The sequence below is a fragment of the Scyliorhinus torazame genome, chromosome 16, assembly GCF_047496885.1.
Source record: "Scyliorhinus torazame isolate Kashiwa2021f chromosome 16, sScyTor2.1, whole genome shotgun sequence".
Classification (NCBI taxonomy): domain Eukaryota; kingdom Metazoa; phylum Chordata; class Chondrichthyes; order Carcharhiniformes; family Scyliorhinidae; genus Scyliorhinus; species Scyliorhinus torazame.
Window position 1 is genome coordinate 159,174,151 of NC_092722.1, and position 13,763 is coordinate 159,187,913.

The window sequence follows — 13,763 nt, forward strand, 5'->3', positions numbered from 1 at the left end:
ATCTATTTAAAGGTGCTATCTCCTGTGAATGGGTGTATACTACCGCGGCGTCACTAGAAGAATACCACTGTCGGCCAGTGGATCTCGAAGGGCAATGGGGATAGCGCGGCAACACTTATTTCTTTATCTTTTCATGAGATGTGGGCATCCGTGACAAGGCCAGAATTTGTTGCCCATCATTAAATGCCCAAGGCCATTTCAGAAGGCAGTTAAGAGTCAACCATCTTGCTGTGGGTTTGGAGTCACATGGAGGCCAGAGCTGTTAAGGGTGGCAGATTTCCTTCCCCGAGGGACATTAATAATTAGCATAATGCCAAACCCTGCAAACAGAAACAGGCAATGTAAACACAATGAATAATGGAGCACAGGAATGGGAGGAAGCTGCTTTATTGAATGCGAAGCTTCTTCTTTTTTTCCCCCCAAGAGTACTGAACACTGACTCCAGCACCAAGTGTAAATTATAAACAGCAGTCTGCAATAAGCATGGAAGCAGAAAAAATATTTATTCAAAGAATCAACAATAAAGATCTTTCTTGGCAATGCGAGAAAGACCCTTAAACCAGACGTCATGGAAACAGCAGATCAGGAGGCAGTAGCACTGGTTTTTAATGGGAAAGTAGTTCCCCAATCTTGTCCCAGTAGAGAGAAAAGGTTTTGAGTTGAACTTGCTGAAATTCATTTAAAGTTAATTCACATTTCTGAATATTCAGATAACACCACATTCAGCTACCTGAAACATCAGCAAAGACATTCAGTTTCAGTGCAGTTCTGGACAAAATGTGGAAAAGGAATAGTATCTATTGTTTCTGTGGTGCATGCATTTTTGAGATGCTACTTTAGGACAGAGAAAAATTATACCCTGGTATAAAAATGTTTTCCTTTAAAATATTTAATGGTATTAAACCTTGGTCATATAAAGCCCAACTTCAGCTAATTATTCCCAGTTACTCTTGGCCTTAGCCCTGGTACTGCTCTTTCTCCTAATCTGTGCATCAAACTTCACCTAAAATTTTCTTTAACTAGGAATTAGCAGTGTAACACATGCCATCTAGGCTCAGGGGATCTCCCAGCAGGAGTAGGAAGTGCGACATGGAAATCAGTAAGTGGCTAAATCAGGCCCATTGGATGGACAATCTCCCTGCCTCCCCATTCTCTCAAGATAATCCCTGCAGAACAATACTGTATTAAGTGTGAAGTATGCCCTGCTGACACCCATGGAGGAAAAGGAAAAATGCTCATTCAAAATGGGAGAGAAAATCAGAGGAAAGTTCATCCTCGAGCCTCTATCATGAAAAATACAAACGCCGGCTTTGATGAAGCTCTGGAGTAACTTGGCTTCCTTAACATATGAAAAGTCTGGTCTGGAGAAAACACGGACTGGGGGTTGGGGAAAGTGGACAAGAACATTTTCACAATTACTTCATAGTCCACTTACTCATATGGTGGACAGTCTGGCCAATGCACTCTGATATCTTGAGGCAAAAAAAAAAATTGTGCCAACATTTAAAATCTGCCAGCAATGTCATGGATCTTATATTTTCTGACATGGTGGAAGGTAAGCAACCGCATTTTAAGAGATTTGGTGCCAATATCAATAATGATAACCCCTAATCCTACAAAGTTGAAATTCTCACAGAATGAACTGTTCACACTGATATTTTAAGGAATGTAGATTACAATAAAATTAATTTGAAAAAAAATGAATTAAGGAAATGCATGGAAGAAAACGATTTTCATTTGCAATCAACTGAAGATCATCTCAGCTTGTAATTCTACACAGAAATGTATCCAAGCTGCAGATATCTCCCAATGGTGCTGTGCAATAAAAAATATCAACCGGTTTCTAAGCTATTATCTATGGACTGCATTCAACCATGGAGCATCAATTTCTTTGTTGTTTTGTTCACATAGGCAAGGAGATCCAGCTCACTTTAAGGTTCAATTTCTTCCGTCATAACATTTATTATTACATCTTCATTGCTTCGGTGGACCACTATGGACAGGCTTGGATCCTTTTTAATGGCTTCGCTGACGTCACTGGATGAAGTTACCAACTGATTATTAATACTAATAATCACATCATGGTCCTTCAGGCCTCCACTTGGAAGAAACAAAAGCAGAGAATGGCTCATTATTCTGGATGCATTTTGCATACGTACAGACTCAGTAATATTTTACCGTCTTCTATACACGTTTTTATATCTGCTTACGCTGCACAATGTTTCTACCGCCATTAGAAGGAGAAGTTGGATAAGACAAATATAGGTGAGGAAGGCCAATCGGCCTATCTTAGCTCATTCATCCTAAGGGTCTCTACAGCTCTCCCCAACATGGTCTTCAACGATTTCTTAAATTATTAGCAGCGTTTTTGTTTTAAACTTCACTCATCTACTGTGAAATTTATTCTAAACGTTGATCACCCATTGCACTAGTGAGAACTTTCTGGCATGGCATCAGTTTCACGTTGATAGTATTGAAAAGGAATTTCTGATTCTTTGCCTAGTTTGAACCTATATCTAATTCAAATTAATGACTAGAATTGGGAAGGTGACGGCAAATTTACAAATAATGTCAAACCAGAAGGGTAGCTGGCAAGGAACGAACTGAAGATTAGCAGCAACTTAACTTGGTGGAGATGTGCTTCCAAATTTAAACCCGATCTCCAAAGGTAGCTAGCCAGTTGGGACGGAAAACTGGCCAATAACATTCCAGAAAGACTAAAATAAGGTCTTAGAAGCACCATATGAAAATGAAATGAAAATCGCTTATTGTCACAAGTAGGCTTCAATGAAGTTACTGTGAAAAGCCCCTAGTCGCCACATTTCGGCGCCTGTTCGGGGAGGCTGTTACAGGAATTGAACCGTGCTGCTGGCCTGCCTTGGTCTGCTTTCAAAGCCAGCTATTTAGCCCTGTGCTAAACAGCCCCTGTAAAACACTGTAAAACATATGTAAAACATTCGGAAACTATTTCATAGAATCATAGAATTTACAGTGCAGAAGGAGGCCATTCGGCCCATCGGGTCTGCACCGGTCCTTGGAAAGAGCACCCCCACCTAAACTCATACCTCCCCTATCCCTTTAACCCAGTAATGCCACCTAACCTTTTTCAGACACTGAGGGCAATTTAGAATGGCCAATCCACCTGACCTATACATCTTTGGACTGTGGGAGGAAACTGGAGTGGATTTTGTTCACTTACTTGGAAGCTGGTGTTCGTGGAAGGACCTCAATGATATAGGCTCCGGCATTGACATCGGGGAAATCTTTATGCTTCATTTTCAGTTCCTTTGCAAGGCTGGAAAAGAACAAAGACTCAGCAACACTTGTACAAATCCAAATCAAATTCTGCGCCAAATTTCTTGAACTTAGTTTCCCATCAGCCACCAGTATCAATTAGATTGGTAAGACAACTTAACAACTGCAAGACACAAGTTCATCTCTCCATTTGTACCCCCACAAAACCTATTTTGAAATTAATGTGCGTTGAACCGCAAGCATCAGTCACATCCTAACAGTCTGCAGTTAATTGCTGTAGTTTCATGCAAACCGTATGATGATTGTTTATACAGCAGGGTGAGGGGTTAAGCAACAAAACTCAGCACACAACCAAACTGGCAGATGTCCATATCAGTTGCTGCAGGGAGGTGGAAGGCTGTCAGTATGACAGGAGCTGCCTGTTTAACCAAATAGTGATCAGTTTACCACATTGCCAACTGGAAATAGCCTATCAATGGTGAGTATTCATATTACATCAACCATTTAAGATATCAAGTGACTTGTAGCTGCATATTCCAGAAGACGATTGTATTGTGCCGTGTTGGCAATGAAGCAGCAGATATACAAAACATTTTAGGATTCATATCGGGAAACTCAGCATTCTTCAAAAACTAGCACATTGCCACGGCTTTACTCTATACAGATATATAACATAGACATAGAACATACAGTGCAGAAGGAGGCCCTTCGGCCCATCGAGTCTGCACCGACCCACTTAAGCCCTCACTTCCACCCTGTCCCCTTACCCCAATAACCCCTCCTATACTTTTTTGGGACACTAAGGGCAATTTAGCATGGCCAATCCACCTAACTTGCATGTCTTTGGACTGTGGGAGGAAACCGGAGCACCCGGAGGAAATCCACGCAGACACGGGGAGAACGTGCAGACTCCAAACAGACAGTGACCCAGCAGGGAATTGAACCTGGGACCCTGGCGCTGTATAGCCACAGTGCTAGCCACGTGTGCTACCGTGCTGCCCTTCATGCATATGTTTATGGTTTACTTACGCAGGAGTAAGTGTAATCATTCGAACTCCCAGGTACCTCTTTTTTATTGGCGCTTCTCCTGCAAAAAAAACCAAATGGAACTTGTATGGAAAAGAACATTTATCTGGTAAATTGAATTAGCTTTTCATGAACACATTTTTGACTGCTTGGACTTTCAATGCACCCATCAGAATATTAGTGCCAGAAAATAAATGTGCTCTGTTAAACGTGCTTACATTTTCGCTAGTGACTCAATGCAGAGGAAATTCTCACAAAATATTTACACATAGCAACCGAAGGAATCCTGACAATATTTAGTGTGTAATTGCGAAAGAAGCCGTTCCCCAAATTGTTCCATCCCAAACTTGGCAATCTTTGAGGTTAATCTTAAAAGATGATGTTTGTTCTGTTTAAGGCCTGCTTTATGAACACACCCCTTCATGAAAGAATCTTGGAGTTTCCCTACAGGGTAAACTTGGTGCTGATAGCAACATGTTTTCGATAGACATATATTAAACCATAGCTTTGCAATGCCACGATTACAGCTATGGAATAGGGGACAATGTGGCTTCCTGATGTAGGGAAGCAATCATTACAGATGGCCAGAACCTTCATCGACAATGTAGTTAAGTCTTGGCCCATTCTCTCAAACTGTCTGCGGAATAGTTAGAAATCTGAGCCATTAAAAGCCAGATTCATTTGAAGATAATTTTTAAAATTGGCAGTGGGCAGAGTAATTACATTAAAAGTAGGCTCACGTTCAGCTTCTAGTATTCTATCAAATATAAGTCTTGTTGTGCTTGAATATTGATTGTTGTACTCTGACATAAAACATAAGCTGTAACTCGAAATCTGATATCTCAGATACAACCAGTTTTCAATTAACAATCAGACCAAATAAAATGCAATTTAATGCCTTGCAAATGACAAATAGTCTCAGTACATATTTAATGTTCTGATGTACTGTTAATATAATTCTAGATGTAATCTAACCACTTAACCCAAGTAATAGTGCTTTGCAACACTTATAGCAGTGGCTCCACCAAGCCCCTCTCTACAGTTCCCCATGATCCATTAAAACATGAATCTGAAGTCTCTTACTCACTGTCTTCTGACAGTATTTTAAACACTAAATTATTTTGATCATGTGGATGTATGCAGTTTCTCTACATTATTTGTGTATTTCTCCGTTTTACTGTGAGACCCTTATTTGTTCGGGGACCCTGGCAATTGCCCCATATTTGGTTAGAGTCCCTTGAATCCATGTGTTAATCCATGCTTGTAAATGGGATTTTGAAAAGTTCCCATTTACACTGTTCATAGAATCATAGAATAGAACCTCTACAGTGCAGGAGGCCATTCAGCCCATCGATTCTACACCGACCCTGTGAAAGAGTACTCTACCTAGGCCCACTCCCCCGGCCTATCTCTGTAACCACACCTGACATGCGCACCCCTGGACACTAAAGGGCAATTTTATTACGGCCAATCCATCTAACTGCACATCTTTGGACAATGGGAGAAAACCGGAGCACCCAAAGGAAAAACATGCAGGCACAGGGAGAACGTGCAAACTCCACATAGACAGTCACCCAAGGCCAGAATTGAACCCTGGTCCCTGGCACTGAAGCAACAGTGATAGCCACTGTGTCACCGTGCTGCCTACACCTTATCATCTTGTGCTAATTACACTGCTACAACTCCAGCTACACTGTTGTGCTATTACTGCCTACATACTGCTGTCTCCTGTTCTGGTGTGTTGTTATTATTCACTCTCCACTGTTACATTATGACTATCCCTTATGTCTTCACATGATTGCTGCCACCACTTCACTGTAATACCTTCCTGAAGTCTGCTGCACTGTCTAATCTTCAAAACTGCCAATTCACAAACAAAGTATTACAACTGTCTCAGTCTGAAACAACTCAAGGTCTCCATGGTCATACTTCAGTGTGGTGTGGTTGGATTTTCAAAAGACATTAATGAGGTGCCACATCAAAGGTTACTACATAAGATTAAAGCACAAGGTGTGTGGGGGGGGGGGGGGGGGTCACACATTAGCGGGGATAAAGTATTGGTTAGCGGACAGGAAGCAGAGAGTAGGAATAAATTGAGTTTTTGGGGGTTGGCAAGCTGTAACTAGTGAAACACCACAGGGACCAATGCTGGGGCTTCATCCATTTACAATCTATATCAATTACCTGGATGAAGGGACTGAATGTTTGGTAACTAAATTTGTCAAAAGCATCAAGATTGGTAGGAAAGTAAACTGACAAGAGAAGGTGAAGAGTCTACAAGGAGGTATAGATAGATTAAGTGATTTCGAAACAATCTGGCAGCAGGAGTATAACGTAGAAAAATATGAGCTTGTCCACTTTGGCAGAAAGACTAGAAAAGCAGTACTTTATTTAAATGGAGAGAGATGGCAGTGGTACAGAAGGATCTGGGTGGCTGGTGATGTGTTAGGCAGGTAGGTTCGATGTGGACTGCACTCGATGCAGGGAAGCTAGAAACAGACGTCTAACACCGGAGAAGATCTAACACTGTTTTATTCAACAATGGAACTGATATACATATTCAGCTGTGGGTCGACACTATACTGAACTGACTGGAGACCTTGTAGTAGCCTGACCAGACTTACTAGCTACCGCATGGTGTTTGCACTTGCTTACTCGTGGACTCTGACTGTCTCAGTGGCTGGGTCCCGAGAGCGCGGGAAACCTAGTGCCCTCTGACTTTATAGTGGTAGTGTCCTGTCTGGTGATTGGCTGCACTGTGTTGTGTGCTTACTGGTCATCCTGTGTGTCAATCAATGCCTGAGTGCATCTTATTATATACATGAGTGGATATTATGACAGCTCCCCCCTTTTCTTTTTAGATAAGTAAATACTAAGGTGTGCGTGCGTATATATATATATATAATATATATATATATATATATATATAAAAGGTGTCTAAATGAACGTATATACATAGGAAAGTGTCGATGGTGCAGATACATGGCAAACAAAACAATATTTACAGAGGTTAAATCGATGAAATCACAAAATGTACAAAAGTTCAGTCTACAGATTCAGTCTTTGTGGTGGGCGACGAATTCTTGTCGATTGCCGCAGAGGTGGATCAGGAGCCACATGCATGTGGATAGGCGGGATCGCTGCCATCGCGGTGGTCGCATGGGCCAGCAGGATTGCTGGTAGATCGGTGGCCTCGTGGCAGGCTACGTCCGGAGGAAGCATCGTAGGCGGCGGGGCACTTTGGTCAGGTAGCGGGCGTGGAACTCTTTGCAGTGCCCGTCTGTTGTGCCGTAGCAGGGAGCCATCAGCCATGCGGACAAGGAACGATCTTGGGGCCACTTGTTTGATTACAACAGCTGTGGCTGACCAGTCACCCTCAGGCAACTGGACACGAACATGATCAGTTGGGGCCAACTCGGGTAGATCCGTGGCATGAGCATCGTATGTGGCCTTCTGTAGGGCCCGTGACTGCTGCATTTTCTGTAAGACCGTGAGGTGGTCAAGGTCTGGAACATGGATGGCTGGAACTGTGGTCCTCAGAGTGCGATTCATGAGCATCTGCGCTGGAGACAACCCAGTGGACAGTGGGGTTGCCCTGTATGCCAGCATCGCCAGGTTGAAGTCGGAGCCGGAGTCTGCAGCTTTGCACAGCAACCGCGTTACAATATGGACCCCTTTCTCGGCCTTCCCGTTTGACTGCGGGTAGTGGGGACTGGAGGTAACGTGACGGAAGTTGTAAGATTGTGCAAAATTAGACCATTCCTGGCTGTAAAAGCAAGGACCGTTGTCGCTCATTACCCTGAGCGGAATCCCATGCCTGGCGAACGTTTCTTTGCAGGCTTTGATTACCGCCTTCGACGTGAGGTCGGACAGTTTCACCACTTCTGGGTAACTGGAGAAGTAGTCGACCAGGAGTACGTAGTCACGCCCCTTTGCGTGGAAAAGGTCTACATCTACTTTGGACCACGGAGAGGTCATGATCTCGTGCTGTTGCAGCATTTCCTTGGGTTGAGCTGGTTTAAACTTCTGACAGGTAGGGCAGTTGAGAACTGTGTCAGCAATGTCCTGGCTGATGCCAGGCCAATAGACCGCCTCCCGAGCTCTGCGTCAGCATTTCTCGACCCCAAGGTGATTCTCATGGAGTTGGCCCAGCACCATAGCCCGCACGCTCTGAGGAAATATGATCCTGTCGAGTTTCAGAAGGATTCCCTCCACCACCGTCAGGTCGTCTTTTACGTTATAGAACTGGGGACATTGTCCCTTCTGCCAGCCATTGGGAAAGTGCTGCATCACGCACTGCAGCAGACGATCCTTGGCCGTCTCCTCACGGATTTGGACCACCCGTTCGTCAGAGGCCAGAAGGTTGGTGGCACACAACTGCACGAGTGCTTCTATGTGGCAGATGAAGTCACTTTGTTCACACGGTGTGGTGATGGACCTGGCTAGGGCATCTGCAACGATCAGCTCTTTGCCTGGTGTGTAGACAAGTTCGAAGTCGTAGCGGCGTAGCTTCAGAAGAATTCACTGAAACCGAGGTGTCATGTCATTTAAATCCTTCTGGATTATATGCACTAGAGGCCTGTGGTCCGTTTCTACCGTGAATTTTGGCAGGCCTTAAACGTAGTCGTGAAACTTGACTATCCCTGTCAGGAGGCCCAGACACTCCTTCTCAATCTGAGCGTACAGTTGCTCCGTGGGTGTCATGGTCCTGGAGGCATATGCGAGTCATCTCGCTGAAGGAGCACCGTCCCAATGCCGTCCTGGCTTGCATCAGTCGATATCTTGGTTTCCTTGGTTGGGTCGAAGAACGCTAGAACCGGGGCTGTGGTGAGCTTTGCTTTCAGCTCACGCCATTCCTCTTCATGCATGGGCAGCCACTGGATTTCCATCGACTTCTTGACGAGATGGCGGAGGGCCATGGCGCGGGTTGCCATATTGGGAATGAATTTCCCGAGGAAGTTGACAATCCTGAGGAAGCGGAGGACCGCCTTCTTGTCCTCCGGGGTCTTCATGGCGATGATCGCCGAGGTCTTGTCGGCATCTGGTCGTACACCCTGCTGCCAGGAACTTAATATCCGATTGACCAAATGAGCACTTGGCCCTGTTGAGCTGGAGACCATGTTCATGAATTCTCTGGAATACCTTCTTGAGGCGAGCGATGTGTTCCTGGGGCGTTGTGGACCAGATAATTACGTTGTCAATGTATACTCGCACCCCCTCGATGCCCTCCATCATCTGCTCCATGATGCGGTGAAATACTTCGGAGGCAGATATGATCCCAAAAGGCATCCAGTTGTAGCAGTATGTACAGGGATGGCGTTCGGCTTGAGCAGCATTTTATATCGGTATGGGAGCGTGCCCATTGCATCGAATACGCTGTGGTTCTGCGTGATAATGTCATCTATGTCGGCTCACAAGTTTCTATCATGCGAGGCCGTCGCCGGTGATGATGGCATGGTGTGGACTCGCTGAACCAGGTTCAGGAGTTTGCAGGCTTGAGCACCGAGCAGGGACGCTCTGTCAGGCCCGATGATTTCAAACCGCAGTGTTGCCTTGATCACCTTGTTGGATACCCCTAGTTGACAGGAGCCACTGGCAGCTATGGCATTGCCATTGTAGTCAAGGAGCCGTCGGCAGGCCGATGGAAGAATGCTTGGTCTGGCGCGGATGATGTCGAGGTCGGAGTTTGAGATGAGGTTCGCTGATGCGCCGGTGTCCAGTTTAAATCGGATGCGAGCCTTGTTAACTGTGAGGACAGCACACCACTCGTCGTCGGGATCCACACTGAGGATCGAGAAGCATTTCGCCGTTGTGATGGAAGGCAGCGCATGTGTAGTTATGATGCCCACCCGGTATGGGGACTTAAGGCACTCAACAGCCGGGTCTGTTGGGCTGTCAGGATCGGAATCTGGCATGCCTTGTTGTATTGAGCGGACACTTCTGCGCCGCAGCTGGGATCGCTGGCTGCTGAGCGGTGGAGCAGATCTGCAAATGGCTGCGTAGTGGCGAAGCTTGCCACACTGTAGACACCGGCGTCCTTTTGCCGGACATTGCCGCTTTAAATGGGTGGAGCCACAATTCAGACACATCATGACGTCAACGTCAGCGCGTTCCGTGCGCCATCGCGCATGCGCAGTGCGGTCGGTCGACGTACGCACCTGCACAGTCGGGTTGTCGGGCTCGTTGTCCACTCGGTCGTGGTGAGCATGCGCAGGGACCCGGGAAAAGCGCACAAAACGGCCACTCTCCTCGATGCTCAGGCCCTGCATTTGTGCAATGGCCTGCACCCGTTCTGCCTCGTGGGAGGCCAGCTTTGCAGTTTCTGACGCCCTGATGTGGGAGTAACGATTCTTAGCATGCTCATGGACAACGCACGTCTCGATAGCAACAGAGTGGGTCAACTGTTTAACTTTCAGGAGCTGCTGCCGAAGGGAGTCGGAGTGGACCCCGAAAACGATCTGATCCCGGAGCATGGAACCAGCCGTCGAGTCATAGTTACATGACTGCGCTAGGATTCAGAGATGGGTCACGAAGGACTGAAAAGGTTCATCCTTACCCTGAAGCCTCTGCTGGAAAAAGTACCATTCAAAGCTCTCATTCACCTCAATGTCGCAGTGGCTGTCAAACTTCAGCAGGACTGCTTTGAATTTTGTTTTGTCTTCGCCGTCAGCGAACGTAAGGGAGTTGTAGATGTGGATGGCATGGTTCCCCCGCGGTGGAGAGAAATAGCGTGATCTTGCTGGCATCCGATGCTGCTACGAGGTTGGAGGCCTCGATGTACAAGAGGAACTTTTGCTTGAAGATTTTCCAATTGGCGCCGAGGTTGCCGGAGATGTGGAGGAGGCTGGATGTTTTCCATTTCACCGGATGGCTGCTTGCTGGTCAATGCTGATTCACTCGAGGTAGGTCCGTCAAGATCAGTATCACTCTGGTACCATGATGTGTAGGTTCAATGTGGACTGCACTCTATGCAGGGAACCTAGAAACAGACCTCTAACACTGGAAAAGATCCAACACTGTTTTATTCAACAATGGAACTGAAATACATATTCAGCTGTCTGTCGACACTATACTGAACTGACTGGAGACCGTGTAGTAGCCTGACCAGACTTACTAGCTACCGCATGGTGTTTGCACTTGCTAGCTCGTGGACTCTGACTGTTTCAGTGGCTGGGTCCCGAGAGAGCGGGAAACCTAGTGCCCTCTGGCTTTATAGTGGTAGTGTCCTGTCTGGTGATTGGCTGCACTGTGTTGTGTGCTTACTGGTCATCCTGTGTGTCAATCACTGCCTGTCTGCATCTCATTATATACATGAGTGGATATTATGACAGCTAGTACACAAATCACAACAAAATTAGTATGTAGTGAGTGATTAGGAATTCAAATGGAATGTTAGCTTTTATTGCAAGGAGAATGGAAGGTAAAAGTAGGGATGTTTTATGGCAGCTTTACCACATTTGTGCAGTTTTGGTCTCCCATTTTGAAACAGCTTATAATTGTGTTAGAAGCAGTTCAAAGAAGATTCACTTGACTCATTCCTGGGATCAAGGAGTTATCTTATGAAGAATGGTTGAACAAGTTGTGTCTTTACCCATTGAAGTTTCGAAGAATGGGAAGTGATCTTATTGAAACATAAAAAATCCTGCGGGGACTTGATAGGGTGGAACCCAGAAGGATGTTTCCTCTTGTGGGGGAGACTAGGGGACACAGTTTAAGAATAAGAGATCTTCCTTTCAAGACTGAGGTGAGGAGAATTTATTTCTCTCAGAGGGTTGTTGTTCTGTTGAATACTCTTTCCCAGAAACCAGTGGAGCCTGGGCCAATTAATTTATTCAAGGCTGTGTTAGACCTCATGATCAAGGAAGATTATGGGGGCGAGGGGGGTGCTCACACAGGAAAGTTGAGTAAGAACAGCCAGGATCTTAACGAACAGCAGAACAGACTAGATGGGCCAAATGGTCAAGTCCTACTCTCAAGTTCTGCATTCCTATGACTTCCTGTTTGCCAATGCATGTGCACCAGCTCCCAGTTCAGAGTTAGGCACAGAATGTAGCATGGATTTATCATCCAGTGCATGTAACAACTTCAGTCTTATGATCAGCACAAGGAAGACCAAAGTAAATAAAATGGCATGGTGGCACAATGGTTAGCACTGCTGCCTCACAGTACCAGGGACCTGGATTCAATTCCGTCCTTGGGTGACTGTCTGCATGGAGTTTGCACGTTCTTCTCGTGTCTGCGTGGGTTTCCTCCGGGTATTCCCGTTTCCTCCCGCAGGCCAAAGATGTGCATGTTAGGTGGATTAGCCATGCTAAATTTCCCCTTATTTCCAAAAGGTCTGGTGGGGTTACTGGGTTACGTGATAAGGCAGGGGAGTGGGCCTGGGTTGTGTGCTCTTTCAGAGGGTCGGTGCAGACTCGTTAGGCTGAATGGCCTCCTTCTGCACTACAGGGATTCTACAGTACTACCTGCTCAGGACAGCCCTATCTCGAGCCTAAGACTAGGGCCATTGGAGAATCTGTGAACTGTAGATAAGTTAACTCATCTTGAGGGCAGCACGGTGGCGCAGTGGTTAGCACTGCTGTCTCACTGTGCAAGAATTGTCAAAGCAAGTGCAGTCTTTGGCAGACTTCGAACATCAGTCTGGGAACGAGGAGGAGTAAGTCTGCCCACCAAATTGAAAGTGATAGAGTAATGGTCCGACCCACTCTGCTCTACACAGGAGAAATTTGGACTGTGTACCAGTATCATGCCAAGAAGCTCAATCACCTTCACTTGAGCTGCCTTTTTAACCTTCTGAGGATTAGATGACAGGACAAAATATCAGACACTGAGGTGCACACCCGAGCTGGCATGCCAAGCATCCACACCATATTGAGGCAGTCATAACTGACTTGTGCTGGTCTTGTAGCTGATTGAGGCAAATCACTATGGAGAGCTTGAGCTGAGGTGGGTTCTCATGGTGGTCAAAGGAAGCACAAGAGCATTGAAGGCTTCATTTAGGAGTTTGATATCAACGTCAGAGTTCCATGATGGCACAATCAAATAAAATGTGGCACAGCCTCCTTCAAATACATGCATTTCAGAAGCAGAGGAAAACACAAGGAGAGGGAGAGGAAATTCAGAGCCAGAAACTCAGCCAAAGCTCAATTAATTGCAACATCCTGTCCTATCTGCAGGACCTTCTGATGACTTTAGTAATCACCTATGTATCCGTTGGAACCGGTACCAAAAACCCCAGATAATGAAAACGGTCATCTTTGCCCCAAAGGACAAATGAGACTCCAACTCTTAAGAACTTCCATTTTTATATCAACCTGATTCATCATTTTAATGCATCAAAAATAACGTCTAAAAGCTACTTTTTAGGAAAACAAAACATTTACAGTCAGCTTTGAACCCAACAATGAAAAAACTCCATTCATAGCCCCAGGAATGCCTGCCCTGATGTTTATTCACTCACCATTACAGCTTAGGCCACA

General features: G+C 45.6%; 1 protein-coding gene across 1 annotated transcript in view; it reads right to left on the reverse strand.

Annotated features, from left to right (window-relative positions):
• Positions 1-486: 486 nt before the first annotated feature.
• The window catches only part of htra1b (HtrA serine peptidase 1b), a 73,477-nt gene continuing 60,200 nt past the window's right edge, over positions 487-13,763 (reverse strand). Inside the window, exons 7-9 of the mRNA XM_072479294.1 lie at positions 4,285-4,342; positions 3,200-3,295; positions 487-2,100 (exon numbers count right to left, since the gene is read on the reverse strand). Of these exons, the coding sequence (XP_072335395.1) occupies positions 1,932-2,100; positions 3,200-3,295; positions 4,285-4,342 (323 nt within the window). The 3' untranslated portion in view covers positions 487-1,931. The remainder of the gene's footprint in view (positions 2,101-3,199; positions 3,296-4,284; positions 4,343-13,763) is intronic.